Below are 19474 nucleotides of genomic sequence, written 5' to 3'. Positions count from 1 at the left end.
AACTGAGCTTAACAAGGAGGGATCGCCGCCGCCCGCGCGCCTCACATACACCGTCTGTCTACCCCCAAAGGGCCACTGCACACGGGCTCCACCATCGTCAACGTGCAACACCACATCTCGCGACGCCTCCGTGGTGGACCCCAACCGCACCAAGTCGTCTGCGTTCGTTGCTCCGTTTGGAAGGCGACCCCAGTCCCAGTGCCGTGGAATCTGAGCCGCCAGGACCATCGCTACTAGCCAATCCCAGCGCCATTGTCCTCCGACAGACGACAAGCCCACCACCGCCGTAGCAGCAGGTCGAACCTCTTGTCCAAAAACCATCATTCTCACAGCCCGTACGACAGCCGCAGTAGCACTACGTCTGCGCAACCAGGAAATCGGGCCCTACCGAGCGCCGACTGTGTTGGAGACAGCGTTCCACGACTATCTGCTTTTGCTGCTCTGTACGCCCTCCTGATTCGGCCTGCGACGAGCGGCACCACTGATCTTGCGTAGAGACTGAGACTTCTAGAAGACTTCCGGAGTGGCGTGCATCCGTTGGTATCACCATTCTCAGAGCCTGCGCAGGTACCATCGCCGGCACCGTCCACCCATCGTAGCTTTCGACTACCTGGAACGACCATTCGCCATCTGGAAGACCGATATACTAGTGGGGAACACCGTAGAATATCTAGACCGGTTTGCGTCTGTGTGAGCAGGAGACCATTTTCAACGTCGTTGCTCCTCCACTACCTGCATCTCATTAGCACTTTGTCCTCCTCCACAAAGGCACTTACCTTCCACGTCACGCCTCGGGGCTACGAGCCGTCGGTTGCCCTCCGTGGATTCTTCTCAATCCTCACGTGGATTCTATTGGTCCGACGCGCACTTCTCCACTCCGCCTTTTGCAGCGTCACAGCTGCAATCCATACCGACTCCTCCCTCTTCAGAAGCTGGTAGGTCGTTAGGACCTACCCGGAACACAACCGCCAACGTGGCTGCTGCAGTGGCTCATCCGACTTCGATGCATCCTGGGCCAACCCAGATGGGTGTACCTCCAAGCTTTTCGTCTAGGAGGGGACACGCCGCTCATTTGGGTAATTTCGAACTGCCACCTCCATCCGCGCACAAGTTTTCTTCCTTCAATACTATCAACGCTTCACAGTCGTCACAAGCTCCAACGACTATCGCTAGCGTTGGCAACCTGCTTACTCCACCGAACAACATCCCCGGTGAAGTATTGAGTCCTTCTTCAGGAGTGTCGACAAGCAGTGCCCAGCCAGCAACAATGTCTTCCTATAACCAAAGCGGGGGCTACATGTACTCGCCAGCTTCCCAGCCGTCGAGCCATTATGGATATGGTGCTCCACCGCAAAACCAATATAACCAAGCCCGAGGAGGTGAGTTTACTTCCCTGCAGAACGGTCGTCAGTCTGAAGTACCAATGCTCACACTTTTGGGTAAAGGGCTGAATCCGCCACCGTACGAAATGAACCAGCAGCTGCCGCCATTCACGCCATCGTCCGTGCCGTCCAATATGCCTCCGATGCCTGCACAACATCAGCCTCATCACTTGATGAACTCACAAACTCCAGTGTCGAGTTCAGGACCTCAACAGTCACCCGCACATGCTCAGGAACCTTTCAGGCCACCACCTACACCAACTTACTCATATCCCCCCACCACGACACCACATCAGGCCACATTTTCTTATTCGACAGGCCCATCACCGACACATCAAAGCCCGATCAGCGGAGGTGGACCCATACCAAGGATGTCGCCGGCCGTGTCGCATGGCGCGATTCCCTCGATACCATCTAATCCGGCGCCTTCGCCCCACCCTTACCAACGGTCCTACGGCAACTACGTGCCGGCTCCCAGCCCAGTGTATACGAACGTGAACAACCCGAACGGCCAATTAGCTCTGGTCGGCGGCGTTCACCCCGGAATGATGCAAGGATTCAACAGTGGACATGCAGCCGCTATGCCACATTTCCTCGGACCACATCAACATCAGCAACCACCTGCCAACGATCGACCATTCAAGTGCGACCAGTGCCCACAAAGCTTCAATCGAAACCACGATTTGAAGCGACACAAGAGGATACATTTGGCAGTCAAGCCATTCCCCTGCACGCATTGCGATAAGAGCTTTTCGCGAAAGGATGCGCTCAAGGTACGTCGCATCTCCGTTCCTCTGTTTGAGCTAGAGTACTGATCTTTTCCAGCGACACATCCTGGTCAAGGGCTGCGGCAAGATTGCAAACGCTGGAGACGACACCAAGCGGGAAAGCCAATCGCCGGACGTCAAAGCCGAATCCGTCGATACGAAAACCATAATACATGGTCGCGCATAGAGCAGCTCTCTTGCCGGCCGTCTGGCCTCTCATTTCACTTCTCCTTGTATTAATTACCCTTTCCAGGTCTGGACCGGACAACAACGCCGTCGCGCTGTTCAACAATCATGGGTTCGAGGCGCCCTTGAAGAGATCGCCGACATTGGAAACCGACCAGAGGATGGCCATGCTCTTGATAGGAGTTCCGGTCTTGGCGCATGTTTCGTGTATTCGGTCCTACTTTTGCAGCAGATACCTCTTAGTCGGCGCTTCTCAGGATTATGTGTACTCTGTGCTACGTTTTTGGGATATTGTATCTTGGTCAGAGGAGTTGTTGTTATGCATCCGCGTGTCAGGGGCACCGACGCGCGATGTTTCAGTTTTCGGTTCACTTTGGGGGACTGGCTCGACTTGAGGGAACAACAGTCCGAGGCCATGAACCGGGGGTTTTCCGGTGTAAGGGATTGTTTACCTCTGCTTCTACGTTACGATATCTGGTGCTCATAGCTGGCGCAAACTGTAAGGTATTAGGCTAGGGAACGGTACAAGAGATAAACCCAAGAGGGTACGAGGAAATACCGCGCTATGAATCGACGTTTTGCCACTCGTCCTCAACGTTCGTGTTGCAAAGTGTGACGAAATCGTAAGCTCGAGCGTGCCGAGAGGCTACCCGGTTCGTGGTTGCTCATGCAGGACGGTCCTGATCTGTAGGTGGCTGCGTTAAGGTTATTTCGTGGGCGGCGGGTCGGTGCCGATCTCGTGACCGGATCCGGGTTGGGAGCCGCTTCCTTGGGTTTTAGATCGGACCGGCACCGACAACGTCAACAACCTTCACGCAGACTTGCAGTCCACCATCTCGCCCCTCTCGTGATGCTCGCAACATCAGCCTCCAACAGATTATCAGCCTGACGTATATCCTGGAACCCTTTGCAGAGGTGTAAGCACCCAAACGACATCGTATTAGTGTACGCTGTCGACTTGGCGAGATACTGCGGGCTACTCCAACGAAGTACCGGCCGAGCATCTCCTCACATTAATTACCACAGGAGACAAAATCTTCTGGAGAACGCCGTGGAGCGTTCTCGAAATGTCGAATTCTTGTGCTTCCCCAATTTGTCACGTTCGTTCGCCACCCGTCTCTCCCTTTGGATCGCAAATTTTCTATCGCTGGCGAGATGCAATGAACCACTTCATCTTATACCGTAAGAGTGGGCAGCGCGCTCAAGTGAAGAGCGAGAATGCCAACGTTGGGCGCGGGTCAGGAGATTCGCACCGCTCGAGCTTGACATTGTAGGCTGACTACCTTCGTGCCTCAGCTTCTAGATTCGTAATAACAGCCTTAAAAGCAAGGTGGGAGTCATCTCGTTCCTTTGAATGCAAACTCATTTCTTGTTTACCTGGCAACGCGTGCCAGCCTTCTCGATCGAGCCACAACAAACAGAGCTTCACCCTCGCCCTTGGCACATTCCTGCCACCATCGAATCAGACGGTTAGACGAGAAAAGACATCACGAGCACGTCTCTCCCGGAGAATCCAGGTAGCAGCACCTGCCGCCACCCTCGACGCCGTCGCTCTTGCCTGCCTCGAGCTCGAGTGCGTACGTACCTACCGCCGGCGTTTGCTGCTCGACCGCGATCGCCCAGTTTGCCCGTGCCCTCGACCCGTCAAAACACCACCGGCCCACCCTCCGATTGCCTTCTCCTCCGCAGCAATTTTGTATGCATTGACAGCAACTTGTTAACTTTTTGGTCTTGGTCGGGTCAATTGGTGACTCTCGCCGCCCCTCTCTTACCGGCGTTCGTCCACCGACTGGCAAGCAAGCACAGCTTTCAGCCCGAGTCATCGCATACATACAGCAGCCGGGCTATGGAGGCAGCTTAATCGGCAGCACGCTCACGACAACTACGGCTAAGACGACTTCGATACTTGCTTCTTGGTGCTCTGCATCTTATTTGTACATTTTGGACTATCCATTCACGCCACCATCTCATAGCCTGTCCGCTTAAACCCAGCTTCCATCTTGCATTCGCGGCACTCCCGCGCTTCGTAACATGGATCACAGCTTTCACGGACGCCCACCAACCCGCCGACGCGCTGCCCTCGGCGACGCCACCCTGCGTGCCAACGAGGACCACCGCTTGCGCTCGCCTCGAAGCATTGGCGACAAGCCCATTGCGCACGTCGTGCCGACCTCCTCCCCAAACCAGCTACCGCACAATGAGTCGCTTGTCCCCAACGGAACACTCGCAGTTCAACACGAAGCACTCCCGTTGCCTTCACCCCAGCACAAGCGACTCTCTGCCGTGATTGACGAGTGCCGGCCCCGCAACACAAAGCGCGATTCAGAAATATCCAACGCGAGCACAAACGCGTCTACCGGTGGCCGTCGTAAGACACATATCGGCCCGTGGCAATTGGGCAAGACAGTCGGCAAGGGTGGCTGCTCTCGTGTGCGCATTGTGCGGCACAGTGGTACTGGGAAATTTGGGGCCGCCAAGATCATATCAAAGAGCACTGCAGAGAAGGTACGAGCTCTTAGCCTGGCCAACCTCTGCGAGAGCGCGCAGTATGATCCGACCCTCTTTGCCGGTGGCAAGGTCATACCCTTCGGGCTGGAGCGCGAGATCTGCATTATGAAGCTTCTGGATCACCCATATATTGTAAAATTGTTTGATATCTGGGAGAACCGGAACGAGCTGTATGGTTTCCCCATCAATGTTAAGCTTGCAAATGCTTACGGTTGTTAGTTACCTGATCATGGAATACGTCGAAGGTGGTGAACTCTTTGGCTACATTGGCGAGCACGGTGGTATCGAGGAGGTTGAAGTAGTCCACATCTTCCGGCAGATCATTGCAGCCCTATGGTACTGCCACCGACTCAACATATTCCACCGCGATCTGAAGCCAGAGAACATCTTGTTGGACAGGGACACCATGACGATCAAACTAGTGGACTTCGGCATGGCTGCGCTGCAACCGCACGGCAAGAAGCTGACAACTCCCTGTGGCAGCCCTCATTACGCTGCGCCCGAAGTGATCAAATCTCAGTCATACGATGGGGGCAAGGCTGACGTCTGGAGCTGTGGTGTGATACTGTATGTTTTGCTGACAGGCACGCCGCCCTTCAATTACGACGGTCATGACGCGGAGCACGAGAACCTGAAGCCTCTCTTCCGAGCGATCACCCGCGCCGACTATGTTATGCCAGAGGGTCTCTCCCGGGAAGCGAAAGACCTGATCCGAGCCATACTTGTACCGGATCCCAAGCGTCGCATATCAATCGCGAAAATCTGGGACCACCCCTTTATGCGCAAGTATGATCGCGAATTGGGATTCCATCGCACCGAAGAGCAGATCAGGCTATGGATTCGTCCGTGTGCACCCGTTGAATGGACCCCTCTGACTCGATCCACCATCGATCGCGAGATCCTCCGTTATATGCGCACCCTTTGGCACAGCGAGAAGGAGGAGGCGATTATTCAACGCCTTCTCAGCAAGGAGTAAGTTGGCTTGTGTTACTGAACATCAGTGGTATCATTCTAATCGTGCGTAGTAATCAGAATCATGAAAAATTCTTCTACGCTGCCCTTCAGAAGTACCGGAACGAGCAAATCGAGAACTATATGCCCAGCCCTCATCATCCCGTGGGTTACTCACATAGCGACCATCATCATCAGGCGCGACGTTCGCCGACTGCGAAGGACATGCTGCAGTTACCGTCCAAATATCACAAGCGCTCACAGTCAGGATATTCGATCTTGAACGATGAGCATCTTTATTCGAAACATAGTTTCTACGAGCCACCTTCATCCGATGTCAGCTACGATCCGTTCAGGGCCTCGAGGGAGCCAGTCCTTCCCAACCATGACCTCCACCAAAACATCACAGTACACCGAGGACCGAGCTCTGCCAGCCGGAGAATGAGGCCAACTACGGCTTTGGGACACCGTACAGGTAGCTCATTGCGAGTCCAAGCCCTCACCAACTCGAAACGAGGGTCAGTGATGACGCGGGCTTCCTCCAAGCGAAGCACGCCGTCACAGCGATCTGCGCACATACGTCGCAGCTCCGTGTCGCGCTCTTCTCTAGCGAGTTCTTACCTCCCCAGCAGCCCACCTGTGTTTATCAGGCCGAACACCTCTGTCAAGCGAGGCGTGAGTTTTTCCCACTTGAGGCGACCCTCCGTAGCGACCGCACATACGGCGGAAACCCCCTCCATGCAGTACACACCTGAGCAACAAGGATCCTCTAGTCATCGAAGAGGCTCTATAGGGTCGTCTCTGCGGTCAGCTAGACCTAGTACTGTGGGCGACTCCCCATCTGTGAGACCGCTACCAAAAGTCGTAGCACGCCCAGCGATTCCGCGGTTGCGTGTACGTCAAGCAGACAGTCCCAGCAAATACATTCAAAGCGCAGCTCGCAAAGTCAGCACTGAGTTGGAGAAACATATGGAAGAGGCCTTCAATCGGTCTTCGATCGGGTCCAGTATCTGTACATCAACAACTTCAGATCCGCGCAAGGATGCTTCTGGCTTCGAGACTCCGCCGACTACTTTCTCAAACCGAGATTCCGGTGCGACTGGTACAGCAACACCAGATCAAAAGACGATGTATCAACATCGGCCACTTCCACCGGTCCCTACCGAGACGCCTAATACGTTCCTTCAGCGAAAACTTGCCGAAACACGTGCCGAGATTGCTCGTCGACTCGAAGAAAGCGGTGATAGCACAGAGCACTTCAACGAAGTACTTGACAATTTGGACCGTCTGATGTTGCCTGCTACCAATGTTGCGAAACGGACCTGCTCAGCGCCTGCCAAATCTCCAGAACACCCTGCTCCGCTTCATGTAATCCCCGAAGAAGCAAAAGAAGACCGGTTCGAGCCCTATCCATCGAACTATAGAGCTTTTACTGACCCTTTCGGGGCTAGTGGTCACGGACGTCCAGCCGACGATGCAACTATTCGTCTTGTTGAACAGTCCCCCACTCATGTTGCTCCGCTTGCCATACGGAAGAAGAGCGAGGCCAGCCGCTCTACTAAGAGCGAGATTGGTCCTCTTGGAGTTCTATGGCCTGGTCCTATCCGCCACACTTCCGCTCCTTCGCGTCAACAAGCAGAGTCCAGTGCGCTTGCAGTGGGCACGAACCAAGTCGCGCCGTCGAACGGCGTTCCAGAAAATGCAGAGAAGAAGGAAGCTACGGTGAAGAAGAAGAAGTCCTCGTGGTTCCGTCGTACGCCCGAGGAAAAGGACCGTCCGCACGAGGCTCAGTCGAAGCCTGTATCTGATCGTTTGCAGATACCTGAGGCATGGCAAGGCTTGGACGACCGCATCAAGAATGATCCTCCAAAAGCCAGTACCCCTACTCCAGACTTTAGCAAGCAGCATATAAAGCACTCTGATGGGAGCGCTGCAAGCGAATTCCCTATGCGCGGCTGTGGCACAACCGTCGGTAAGAGCGAGGGTGGCGGAGCTTTCAAGGGTTTCTTCGGTTTCTTCGGAAAGAAAGCAAAAGAGGACAAGAGCAAGCGTCCGCTGGAGTTGGGTAAGTACATTGTTGTTTCACCAGGGATTGTGACAACAGCCCGCTAATCAATATTGTGCAGATAATTTCAGCACGTCATCGATTCTTTCAAACGTCGATGCGGAGGACACTGGAGAATCTCTAGCACGTCCAGGGCATCCGGATTTCCAGATGAACTGGCTTTCACGCTTTCTTCACATCAAGCCCGCGAATCGGGCCTTGTGCTTCCACATCCGCCGTGGGAAGGTTCGACAAGAGCTGGTGTATCTACTACGTGACTGGCAGCGCTACGGTGTCCGAGATGTCACGTGTGACCGCAATACCAATATCATCCACGCTCGCGTGGATAAGAACAACCGTAAGTTCACAAAGCTTCTGTTTACGGCATGGAGTTTGGAGCAAAATACTTTCTCGCTTGAGTTAACGGAAGCTGTTCCTTTTTTTTGGCGTAATGTGTCACTTGCATCTTCAGACATTCAAAGCTGACATTGGTATGTTATAGGTCTCAATCTCAAGCCTGTGGCATTCGTCATTGAGCTTTTCGTCGTCCTAGAAGACAACAAGCGTGCAAACCTGTGCCTTGCGCGCTTCACCCAAATCCGCGGCGCCGCCTCCAGCTTCCGCCGAGCTGTCGAAGTCATTGAAGACATCTGCCGGGAGAAGCATATCCTTATCGAAGACGAGCAGAAAAAGGCCGCCATGTGTGAGATTGTGAACTGATTAGGTTGCAATGCGGACGTCGGTTTGGATATTGTGTGGTAATACTTGTCTATGCACCATGCATTAGGGTTGTATACTGGTCAGACATCTCTTCAGAAATTGCGTGGCCTGTTGCTACTTGAGACGGTTCGATGCCCATTTGCGCGTTGGGTATGAACATTGGCTACCGTATTGAAGACCCAATAACCCCCTTTCATGGCCATTGGAAGAAGACACCTCGGTCTTAACACACGCTATCGGGATTACCTACAACAACAACAACATCGTGCAGCGCACCGACACCATACGTTTTGGCAATACATCTGTTCGACGCACCACTACCACCCAAAACCTTCGACTTCCATTTCGATTTTTCCAGCGCAGCATCCCTCATTGTGGCATTACTCAGTCAATCAAACCACACACGAGAGCAGTGCAACCGGGATTCGAAGAAGTTAATTGATGGCACTTACTTCAATTGTGTAATTTTTCCATTCCCCTTTCCCCGGTTCGACTTTTCTTCGTGTCATGTAGGTACTGCTTTCTCATCTTGCTGTCTATTCTGCATTGCATCCTCTCTAGAGGGACATCGTGCACCTCGCTCTAATTCAGTCTTTTTTGGGCCTGGCGAACTGCGGCATGTGCATTTGCATTGAGAGAGCAGTAATTCACTAATGAAAGAAGAGCGAGTTGAGATGAGTGGATGAGCACAATAGTAATGTATGTTGATAATGAGAGCATGAATCATATAGAGAGCTTCATTCCAATTGCGAGAAGGAGAGTACTCGAAAGTGTCGTGATCTTGAATACTGGTGATTGGCTCCTCGTCCGTGGCAAAGCTTGCAGTGTCATTGTGCCAATTGTATCGTAGGCACCGCGGCCCATGTTGCTCGGAGAAGTGCAGAATGCTTTAGGATACCATTGAGGTTCAGGTCAGGATTAGATCGGAAGATTACTGGTACTCTAAATTCGGTTCTAGCTTTCATGTTCGGTCTTTAGCGCGACAGGTCGACCTCTTCCTTGGTGCAGAGGCACGAGAGCCTCTTAGTCAGGCGCCAAGCCCAGCCATCTCGGCTAAGCCACTCTCAGCTCTAGCGCCCACCGCGCGCACAATCGAGTTTCGGCATTACAGCACCACGCCTCCCACGACAACTCTCCATACTGGCCAACAGGTACCGCGTCACCACCACCAACATGCGTACCTACGACGACACTTTCTCCGGCGAGAAGATTTACCCGGGCAAGGTGCGTTCCACCGACCCTGCCTCCGCGCACCATACTCGCTATAGGCTCGAAATTCCGCAACGGCACCCTGAGCGCTTGGAACAGAGAGATGCAGCGGGTATTGGGGCAACTGACGGGGACGTGTGCTGATGGCATGTTTAGGGCAAGCTGTATGTCCGTGGTGACTCCAAGATCTTCCGATTCCAGAATGGCAAGACCGAGAGCTTGTTCCTCCAGCGCAAGAACCCCCGTCGGATCGCTTGGACGACCCTCTACCGAAGGCAACACAAGAAGGGTATCTCTGAGGTTAGTCGACGCAAAAGCATGTTCGGTGTCTTGAAGAGCGTTACACGTCACGGTTGGGATCGATGCGCCGCATGACATCAGTCAGCTCGTGCGGGTCGTGGACACCCCCCTCGCACAGCAGCAAGGTGCACAACCGACCTTGACGTATTGATTCCACTTCATCACCAAAGCATGTGATCAGTCACTGGACAGAGCTAATCACTTCGCCAACAGGAAGTCGCCAAGAAGCGTACTCGCCGCACTGTCAAGCACCAGCGTGCTATCGTCGGTGCCTCCCTCGACGTGATCAAGGAGCGCCGCGCCCAGCGCCCCGAGGCCCGTTCCGCCGCCCGCGCTGCCGCCATCAAGGAGGGCAAGGAGAAGAGGGCTGCCGCCGAGTCAAAGAAGAAGGCCGAGAAGGCCAAGTCCGCCGCCGCCGGTGCACGAGGCAACGTACAGAAGGTCTCGAAGCAGGGTGCCAAGGGTGCCGCACCCAAGGTGCAGGCAAGGACTCGCTAAGGGGCTGGCTAATTGATGGAGGGGTTGTGACGCGGAAGATGACAGATGACAATGCACGGGCGTGGAGTTTTCGATACTTCCTTATACGGCGGGAAAAGGTATACGGATCATCTTTTCTGGGTCAGTGGGCCCGATACCTGCTATAGGGTCTGGCGATAGGGCACAATGTCATTCATGTCCTCATGATAATGCAAAGATCATGACAAGTGCTACAGGCGGATGCTAATCAACCGTAAACACGGTTAATGTAGAAGTTCGGACATTCACAAATACTTTCACCATGTTTCGTAACTAATTATCACAGATCACACTTCAGTTGCATCGCAACAAATACGTCGTACAAAGCCATATGGGGTATCATTCATCCGTCTTGTACCTTGAAGAAAATACGTGCTCTCGTGACAACCTCCCACCAACAGGTCGATGCTGGCCACCGCTGATTCATACCTGCCTGTAATGTCAGAGGCGCACGTGCTACCAGATAATCATACTATGAACGTTCCTGAGAGTCTAACGCAACTCGTCCGTGCTTTTCACAGCCTCAAAGGTCTCCAAGGTCAATAACCTCGATGCTATCATCATCATCATCGTCCTCCTCGCTATGCATCTCCTCCACCTCCATCCGCCAAGGCCGGTCCTTCAACCCAATCTCGCCAAGAGCAGTATGGATACGCTCTGCGCTCATCCCTGACTTTTCAAATGTCTGTCGGGCGACCCGCTCCAGATCCTGTGCGTTTTCCGCTTGAGAGCGACGATGGCTAAAGTCTTCGGGGGTGGTCCATTCATGGTATGCTAGGCGGGAACGGTGATGGCTGAAGTCTTCGAAAGTGGGCTTGTCCGCGTATTCGGCGAGATCTGCGGTCGAGGACGCCATGTTTTCGTACTTGTTGTAGGAGATGGAGGCCCATAGGTTATTGTCGTTGCGGTCTATTTCAACCCACTCATCGAAGGCCTCACGGCTGGCCATTTCCAGGCCCTTCTCCTGATCCCACGCTTTTAAGATGGCCGCGAGTTCCGGCGCAACTGCCTCTACCGGAAACTGCGGTATCTGGGTGGCCACCTTCTCCAGTGTGTCGCAAGCCCACTGCATTCGCTTGTTGTCGTCGACCTGGACACACTTCTTGCCATCCTTCTGCTGAAGCAAATGACTTAGAAACGAAGCCTTCACAACATCGCTGGAAGCGCACAATGTTAGCCACAGCCCTTGTAAGTTCGTAGCCGCCCATCTGAGCCCATGGAATATCGCGAACGAGCGTAGCTCGTTGAAGAGCAAGCTCATGCTACGGGACCCCAGCATAGAGCCCAGCGCACCGAATCTGCTCGTCGTACTGGACAGGACAGCGATCGCAAGTCCAACGATCTGTGCGCGGATTCCTACATTGGACTCCACTATAGCTTCGACAGCCGTGTCACGTAATCTCTGTGAGCCTACGCAGTCTAATTAGCTGTGATGTCGCGCTACCGTCAGGACCAAGACATACCTGTTGCCTCGAGCCCCACGATTCCCAACAGGCTCAGCGCCTGGCCTTGCACCCCCGCCATCCCCGTCGCGTGCAGCAGCGTGTACCCGCCACCCATAAAGACTTGCCTGATCTTGAAGCGCCCCCACGCCACAGCTACGAACGCCAGTATCGGGCCAAGCGGGCCCAGCGGAAGGATGGAAAGGAGAGGTCCGGACAGTGTAGTCAAGGCAAGAGGTAGAGCGTACCTCTTCATAAATTTAGGATGCGTGGCGGCAAATGTGACCGGAGCCTTTGCGATGGCTTTGGCGGTGGACATAGCAGTGCTAGTGTCGCTGGCCGGACGTGCGCCCAAAGCATTACATTTGCTCTTGCCGTGATGGCGCTGTGGCTGACTGCTCGCGGGCGTTTCCAATGACAGGTCGTGTTCCAGGTTGTTTTTCGGGTTCATGGTGAGGTGGTGCTCCAGCGTGCGGTCAAGATGACAGAGCGTGACAGAGGTTTGTGCGCGACGACGCCAAATAACACAACTGCAGATACATAAGTCGGGGTGAAATGACCAATGCGGCATCATCTCCCTTTTGGGATATAGTCGCAAACTTCGAGCTGACCGTGGGTGAAAGACGAACAGGTGACGTAGTGACGGTGCAAAGGTCGAGAAGGAGCGGTTGACGGACTCTTGCTACTACCGGATTTGACAATCATATATAGCTTAAGGACTGGAAGCGAGCGAGGACTGATCATCTTAGGAAGAGGTTCATGATTATGTGTATATGAAAGTCTGGGAGACCGTCATAAAGACCACAGAGGACGAATGCAGAGACGAAGTTATATACTGACCACGGTACATCGCATGAAAGCGATAGTATAATGCAGAAACGCTGATCGTATTCTGGATAACGACGGAAGACGACATTCGAAATGTGGACTGTGCGCCTGTCTACACACATGATCAAGATTGCGACTAATAAATGCCTAGAAGACGGCTGTTGTAAATATAGTGTCCATCATCAGATGGCACCAAATTAAGATTGATACAAAAAAGTAGTGCACCATCAAAGAAAGTGGCTCGGAAATAGCTCACCAACCTGTTAAGGGCTGGTTCATGAAGGTCTTCTTCCCTCATAATACATTTTCACTAGTTGGCTCTAGCTCTGATCCCCGACAGCACGTCTACATAATCCCTCGAAAACCAGATGCCCTCAAAAAATTAAAAGATCAATCGTTTAACGTAAGTACAATCACTGCATATGCATCATCTGCCTCTGCCTACACCTGAAGCGATTCCTCCGCCGGTGCACTAGGGTCGTGATGTGTATATCAGGAGGGCGTGTTGCGAACGGACTATATCAATAATGGTGACATTTACAATTTCGCTGGCTGTTGGAGGATTCTCAAGTCATCTCGAGTGACTTCGGACAAGGACTTCTTCCCCAAGTTTGCCAGCGAATTATCTGTGTCCGCAAGAAGACAGTTGAGGACATGTTTGACGCCTACTTCGCCACCCATAGCGAGTCCATAGATGTACGGACGACCAATCAAGACAGCTTTGGCGCCTAGTGCAATCGCTTTTAGGACATCACATCCCGTCCGTATTCCGCTGTCGAAAAGGATCGTCAGGTTCGAGCTCTTGATTTTCTCGTCACCGCCGATCTCAGCAAGAGCATCGAGGGAAGCGATGGCGCCATCGAGCTGTCGACCACCATGGTTAGATACTATGATACCGTCCATACCATACTCGATAGCTCTATGGGCATCTTCAAGAGTTTGGATGCCCTTGAGTACGATTGGGCCATCCCAGTGTTCCCTAAGGGAAGACAGACGGCTCCAATCGCTATAGCTTCCTGACGCAGTCAAGCTCATAAAGAGCTGAGATTTCTTCATGACGGTAGCATTAGCAAGTACCTTGGCTGCTCCGATCAGGCTTGCTGGTCGTTTGAGGATACTCCAAATTTCGCTTATCTTCTCGGTGGCACTCCTGGTGTCCTCTGCTTGCAATCTCTCATACAATTGGTTGAACGCAGGATCAGAGAAGCCGTTCTGACAGCCTTGTCCGTACGCAAAAGGTAAATAAGACTCGTCGAGATCGCGGGGTCGCCAACCGAGCATGAATGTGTCGAGTGTCACGACCAGGACTTTGAAGCCATTTGATTTAGCGCGCTTGAGCAGACTGGCTGTAAACTCTTCGGCTTGTGGTACCGGCCAGTAGAGCTGGAACCATCTGTCGCCATCGCCGTTGGCTTTTGCGACTTGTTCAATAGTCCTCGTCGCAGCTGTGGACAAGATCATGGGTACTTGAGTCGAAGCGCAGGCACGTGCGGTTGCTTCTTCGGCATCCTGGTGAGCAATTCCCTGGACGCCTATAGGAGCTGCAAGTATTGGGCTCTTGTAGTGCTGTCCGAAAAGTTCCACTGAGAGATCCCGATGGGTTGCCTGCACCAACATCCATGGACGCAGTCGGTAGCGCTCAAATGCCGAGAGGTTTGACGCGTACGTTGACTCGCTGCTAGCGGAGCCGTAAATGTACATGAAGTTGGGCTCCGGCAGTACTCTTCTTGCTTCCGATTCCCATTTTGATGGCCTGGTGGAAAAGGCTGGTTTTCGAAGGCCACGGTAGATGTCACGTTGGAACTCGACGAACGCATTCGGATCAGGTTCGTACTGCATTGCAGCTTTCGAACCTGAAGTATCGTCGCTCATGGCGTTGAATGTTGAGATAGGATGAATCAGGTAGGGGGGTGATGGTTGTGTAATGGAGACGGTGTGGAATCCAAGGCGATCGTACCGGTACCGTGCTTGCCGAGGCACGCAAGACTAACCCTGGTCCGCATACGGTCTAGTATTTGATCACCTCCCCAATTCCCGCATACACTCTGGAAACTCATGCTAGGTTCCAGTAAAGACTCCAGAAGTGTGAATGTGCCAATTGCTGTTGAAGCGATATCAGGCGCGCAAAATTTGTACTTGCGCGAAAGAAGCTCCACGCGCAATTACCCTTCCAGAGACTTGTGAGGCACGATAACGGGGAATAACAGGACAGCCTAAGGGTACGACAATCACATATGAGCAGCGAGTCTTACCGTGTGTCCACATCCAGGTGCAAGGATAACATGCCTTCCAGTGTTTGACGAATGGACTCTTATACAGCATTTCAGCTTGGTGAGTGGCAGGTTCAAATCCCAAATCGTAGAACTCACTAGCTTCTTTGTACATAATACAAAGAAGCCCAGCGAAGCAAATCTTCCCCAGGAAAGCGCACGTGCAACTGCATTTAGAGATGTTTGCAGTTGATTGAATACGTGAAGAACGATTTTTAAATCACCGACCGAACTCATTGAAGTCCCTTGGGTGTTCTGTTCTCAATGTTATTGTTCGCAATATGCTCATACACTATTCAGCTTGCTTGGAGGTAGGCCACAACTTCATTAGGCAAAAGTGATTTCGATCATGATCCCTGGCCTACGACGCTCAGAGAGTGATGCGTGGCAGCGAGAAATGCGGAAGCTTCCACCCAATGCCGTAGTAACGAATGCTACGCCTGATTCGGCCACTTGACAAGAGCCGGAACTTTGCATCACCAGGCAGGTGCTTGTTCAAACGTCCACAATTATGGCTGAGAGCTGCTCGTCCATCTATCGGCCACAGCTCGTCAAAGACTTCCAAGCTTCCTTCCGGAGACGGGTCGAGAGAGCATGTTGTGGCGATCGTAGCTAACATCGAATGCATCAAATGGCCATGCGAGGGTAACTCGGTGTGCTGCTTGCTACGCGCCATCAGTCGATTCCCCACGTAAGGTGCGATCTAATCGCCAGCAGATTGCGCTTGAGTCCTGCACAAGCGTAAAGCTGGAGATGACCACATCGCTGTGTTGTTGATTGATAGATGCTGGCCGTCTTCACAGGCTCGTTGCAAGAAGCCTCGGTTAGCGCTAAAAGCAGCCTGGCGTCAAGAACAACCCCACCGCTCACCGCGCCCCCGCTCCCCTCGCCCTCCGCACTCCTCCCACACGAGCCAATTATACAAACGCAAATAAGACCGTAAACAAGGATATATGCACTTCCTCGCAACATTGACCGTATGAGGACCTCACTATAAACTTGGGATCCTCGTGTTGTTGGATGGCGATCTACGTTTCATCGGTGGCTCCGCGTATTTTACGACGTCCCCTGCACCAATGTCCTATAGAGGGCTACCACTCCAGCTTCAACCACTTCAAGATTGCGTAAGCTCCATACCAGGCAGAATTCCTGGGAATCGTTGAAAGAGTCGCTCAGGATCCCGCTCCCGCTGGCAGACGTCTCCTCTGGCAGCTCTTCGAGATGACCTTCGCCCCAAGTAACATCCTCCTCTTGTTGTTAGCGGAAGCCGCTGTTTCCTTCTATTTCTTTCCTCACGTGTTCCCTAAAAATGCGTTGGCATCGTTTTTCCTTCTCTTCGTTACGGTCCAAGGCACTGCCTGGTGCTTCTACAAACTTGTCATATACCCTTTCTTCCGTAGTCCGCTTCGTCACTTACCACACCCCCCGAAAGGATCCTACCCGTTGGTTGGCCACGGACTGATACTCTTCAAGCGCCCACCTGGTGAAGCATTCCTCAGGCTATTGAAACAGACCGAGAATGACGGTTTGATCCACTTTCGTGGGTTCTTCCACACTGACCGTTTGCTTGTGGCAAGTCCGGCTGCTATTGCAGACGTGCTTGTACACCAAAGCTACGACTTCGAGAAACCGCCGTTCGCGAGAAACTTCCTGAGGAAATTCTTAGGCGATGGGTTGTTGATGACCGAGGGTGACGAGCACAGGCATCAGCGCAAGCACATCATGCCGGCTTTCAGCTTTCGCCATATCAAGGAGCTGTATCCTGTATTTTGGTCAAAGTCGATTGAGCTTTGCGAGGTGGTCAAACGTGAGCTATTGGATAAGCCCGATAAGGTCCTCGACATCGGGCACTTTTCAACGCAAGTTACCTTGGACATCATTGGACTTGCTGGTCTCGGTCGTGATATAGGGTCATTGAGGAATAGCGATGACGCGCTGGTCCAAAACTACGAAGGTATCAAGCCCCAAATAGTCTCTTCTACCTATCATTGCGCCCTTTTGTTAATGAGCTATTGCAGAGATATTGGAACCGAGCACTGAAAAGGCCGTGTACTTCGTGTTGCATCTGCTGTTCCCGCCATGGGTCATGACGGCGCTGCCTTGGAAACTCAACGAACGGGTCAAAGTCACTACGGGAAACCTGAAGAGAATTTGCGGTGAATTTGTGGCGGAAAAGAAGAGCCGGATGAAGATGGAAAGTGAAGATCACAAGGATATTCTGAGCATCATGCTCCGATCAAATAACTTCTCGGACGACGGGATTGTGGATCAGCTCTTAACATTTCTCGCCGCAGGGTATGTATCACTTACTTCGAATTTTCATTATACTGGACTGATACAGCACAGACATGAGACAACATCTTCAGCTCTAACATGGGCAACTTACCTACTCTCAATGCACCCCAACGTACAGACACGCTTGCGGAGAGAAATCCACGAGAACATACCCGATCCAAAGGCATTATCAGGTCCTAACTTCGCCATCGCCACCCTCCTCGAATCTCTACCGTACCTCAACGCCGTTTGCAATGAAGTTCTCCGCATGTTTCCCACCATTCCCGTTTCGGCACGAATGGCCACTCGCGACACCACTGTCTGTGGCCATTTCATTCCCAAAGGCACACTCCTTCATATCGTCCCATGGGCTACAAACCGTGACCCAGCGCTTTGGGGTGCGGACTCTGAGAAGTTCGTTCCGGAACGTTGGATTGATGAGTCGGGACGCACCACCATGAATGGCGGCGCTGATAGCAACTATTCATTTCTGACCTTTCTGCATGGACCGCGGAGCTGCATTGGGGAACGTTTTGCGAGGGCGGAGTTGAGAGCATTGGTGGCTGCTTTTGTGGGTGATTTCCAGATGCAGATGGCAAACCCTGATGAAAAGGTCCGCCCTGGCGGGACCATAACGAGTAAACCGATTGATGGGATGAGATTGAAATTAGAGCCCGTGACATGGGGCCAGTAAAGATAATTCGAAGATCAAGCGCACACAGCTTAAACTTATCGGGCGCTGTGCGGTAGGACGTGATGCATCAGGATGTATTGGGCATAGGTACTCGCGAATTTACGATCACTGTTAGTAACAATAGCACTGGCGTCGTCAAGCTTGACGCTGCCTGCATAGCTCTTTCTGAAGCCCACTATCACTGCCCAGTTACCATCTATGATTCAAAGATTCGAGCGGTGTGGTGTAATGTCGATTCGAGGTTGGTTTGCTAGAGATCTGCAATGGATCGCATGGACGAGCATGTCGATGGTGAGGAAGATTGTTCTGCAACTACATCGTAGAGACGGGTGTACATACACCAGACGCCAACCCCACGTTGGACTCACAGTGGACTGCGCGACGGAAACCCACCGACGGGAAAGTCGCGGGCAACACCTTTGCGCACTCCGACGGTGACCCACCGGATAACCAGCGGGCAACCATCGCAAAACAGCGCGGGAAACAAGCGGTCCGACGTGTCGGAAAACTCGTAGCAGATCCTGCTAAAAAGTTTGGCGCTCAACGCAACCAGGGCGTGAACGACACGCCCTGCAGGTGTCATCGGTCGTTTCGTCAGCAAGAGCTTTTGTCAGCTCCACTCGATGTAGCCAATCATGCGCCAGCACAAGAGGCCGAAAGGGGGATGGCGTGATAAACGCAAGGCTGAAAGGCGTCAATGGTGCAGGACCGGACAAAATGATTGGCTGTTTCGAGAGTTGCTCATAAGGGGATGGATTTTGTAAGCTAGGTTTTTCTTGAGGCTGGTAACGGGAAACATGCGGGAATGTGGTGTCATAGGAGCCATATGCTGCACAGTGAGGAAGTATAAAGGGCTGGGCAGAGATCGACCGTCAATTCTTCATCAGACAACAGCCAACTACCACTCAAGCAAGCTAATCTTCAATCGCAATTCATCAATCAATTCACAGTTCAACTTGATCACATCAGATCTTCGAACCACCTCCAGCAGGACAACTGCATTCGGTCTTCGATCAACCAAAATAACAACCACCAAAATGTCCACCTCATTCGAACGGCCCTCCGCTGCCTCATCCCGTCAAAACTCCATAATCAGCACCTCTTCCATCCTCGGCAAGACATGGAAGAAGGTCAAGCAGCACCATGAAGGCATGAACGATGCCTTCGCAACCTACTATGGCGGCGGTCGTCGCTCGCACGAGGCCTGGAACACTCCCCGAGGCAGCGTCTGCACCAGGGACAGCGACTCTTCAGACGAGGTCGAATACAAACCACTTGTGGAGAAGACTGGTTTTGGAAAGAAGATGTTAGTAAAGGCCAAGGAACACCACAGGAGCGTGAGCGCCGCCTACCGGACTTACTACGGCAACTAAATTGCAACTC

General features: G+C 52.7%; 7 protein-coding genes across 7 annotated transcripts; 5 read left to right on the top strand and 2 right to left on the bottom strand.

The window, feature by feature from the left end:
• Positions 1–1003: 1003 nt before the first annotated feature.
• N0V89_004352 (uncharacterized protein) lies at positions 1004–2336 on the top strand (the record flags this gene model as incomplete). Its single annotated transcript, XM_056213138.1, has 3 exons — positions 1004–1379; positions 1446–2155; positions 2208–2336. 3 exons carry the CDS (start codon positions 1004–1006, stop codon positions 2334–2336), a joined length of 1215 nt encoding a protein of 404 aa, XP_056073446.1.
• Positions 2337–4366: 2030 nt separating this feature from the next.
• On the top strand, positions 4367–8558 carry GIN4 (serine/threonine-protein kinase gin4; the record flags this gene model as incomplete). Its single annotated transcript, XM_056213137.1, has 5 exons — positions 4367–5013; positions 5063–5815; positions 5869–7859; positions 7921–8196; positions 8341–8558. The coding sequence occupies 5 exons, from the start codon at positions 4367–4369 to the stop codon at positions 8556–8558; spliced, it is 3885 nt and encodes a 1294-aa protein (XP_056073445.1).
• A 1173-nt stretch (positions 8559–9731) lies between these two features.
• On the top strand, positions 9732–10565 carry RPL24 (60S ribosomal protein L24; the record flags this gene model as incomplete). Its single annotated transcript, XM_056213136.1, has 3 exons — positions 9732–9782; positions 9924–10067; positions 10281–10565. 3 exons carry the CDS (start codon positions 9732–9734, stop codon positions 10563–10565), a joined length of 480 nt encoding a protein of 159 aa, XP_056073444.1.
• Positions 10566–11106: 541 nt separating this feature from the next.
• N0V89_004349 (uncharacterized protein) lies at positions 11107–12476 on the bottom strand (the record flags this gene model as incomplete). The annotated part of the gene is made up of 2 exons (XM_056213135.1): positions 11107–11993; positions 12047–12476. 2 exons carry the CDS (start codon positions 12474–12476, stop codon positions 11107–11109), a joined length of 1317 nt encoding a protein of 438 aa, XP_056073443.1.
• Positions 12477–13390: 914 nt separating this feature from the next.
• Positions 13391–14725, bottom strand: N0V89_004348 (uncharacterized protein; the record flags this gene model as incomplete). The annotated part of the gene is made up of 1 exon (XM_056213134.1): positions 13391–14725. One exon carries the CDS (start codon positions 14723–14725, stop codon positions 13391–13393), a length of 1335 nt encoding a protein of 444 aa, XP_056073442.1.
• A 1619-nt stretch (positions 14726–16344) lies between these two features.
• On the top strand, positions 16345–18091 carry N0V89_004347 (uncharacterized protein; the record flags this gene model as incomplete). Its single annotated transcript, XM_056213133.1, has 3 exons — positions 16345–17077; positions 17142–17418; positions 17470–18091. The coding sequence occupies 3 exons, from the start codon at positions 16345–16347 to the stop codon at positions 18089–18091; spliced, it is 1632 nt and encodes a 543-aa protein (XP_056073441.1).
• Positions 18092–19128: 1037 nt separating this feature from the next.
• Positions 19129–19464, top strand: N0V89_004346 (uncharacterized protein; the record flags this gene model as incomplete). Its single annotated transcript, XM_056213132.1, has 1 exon — positions 19129–19464. The coding sequence occupies one exon, from the start codon at positions 19129–19131 to the stop codon at positions 19462–19464; it is 336 nt and encodes a 111-aa protein (XP_056073440.1).
• Between the last annotated feature and the right edge of the window lie 10 nt (positions 19465–19474).

This window comes from Didymosphaeria variabile, assembly GCF_027946475.1.
Source record: "Didymosphaeria variabile strain IMI 356815 chromosome Unknown scaffold_3, whole genome shotgun sequence".
Lineage (NCBI taxonomy): Eukaryota > Fungi > Ascomycota > Dothideomycetes > Pleosporales > Didymosphaeriaceae > Didymosphaeria > Didymosphaeria variabile.
This window is presented reverse-complemented; position numbering and strand designations above follow the sequence as displayed.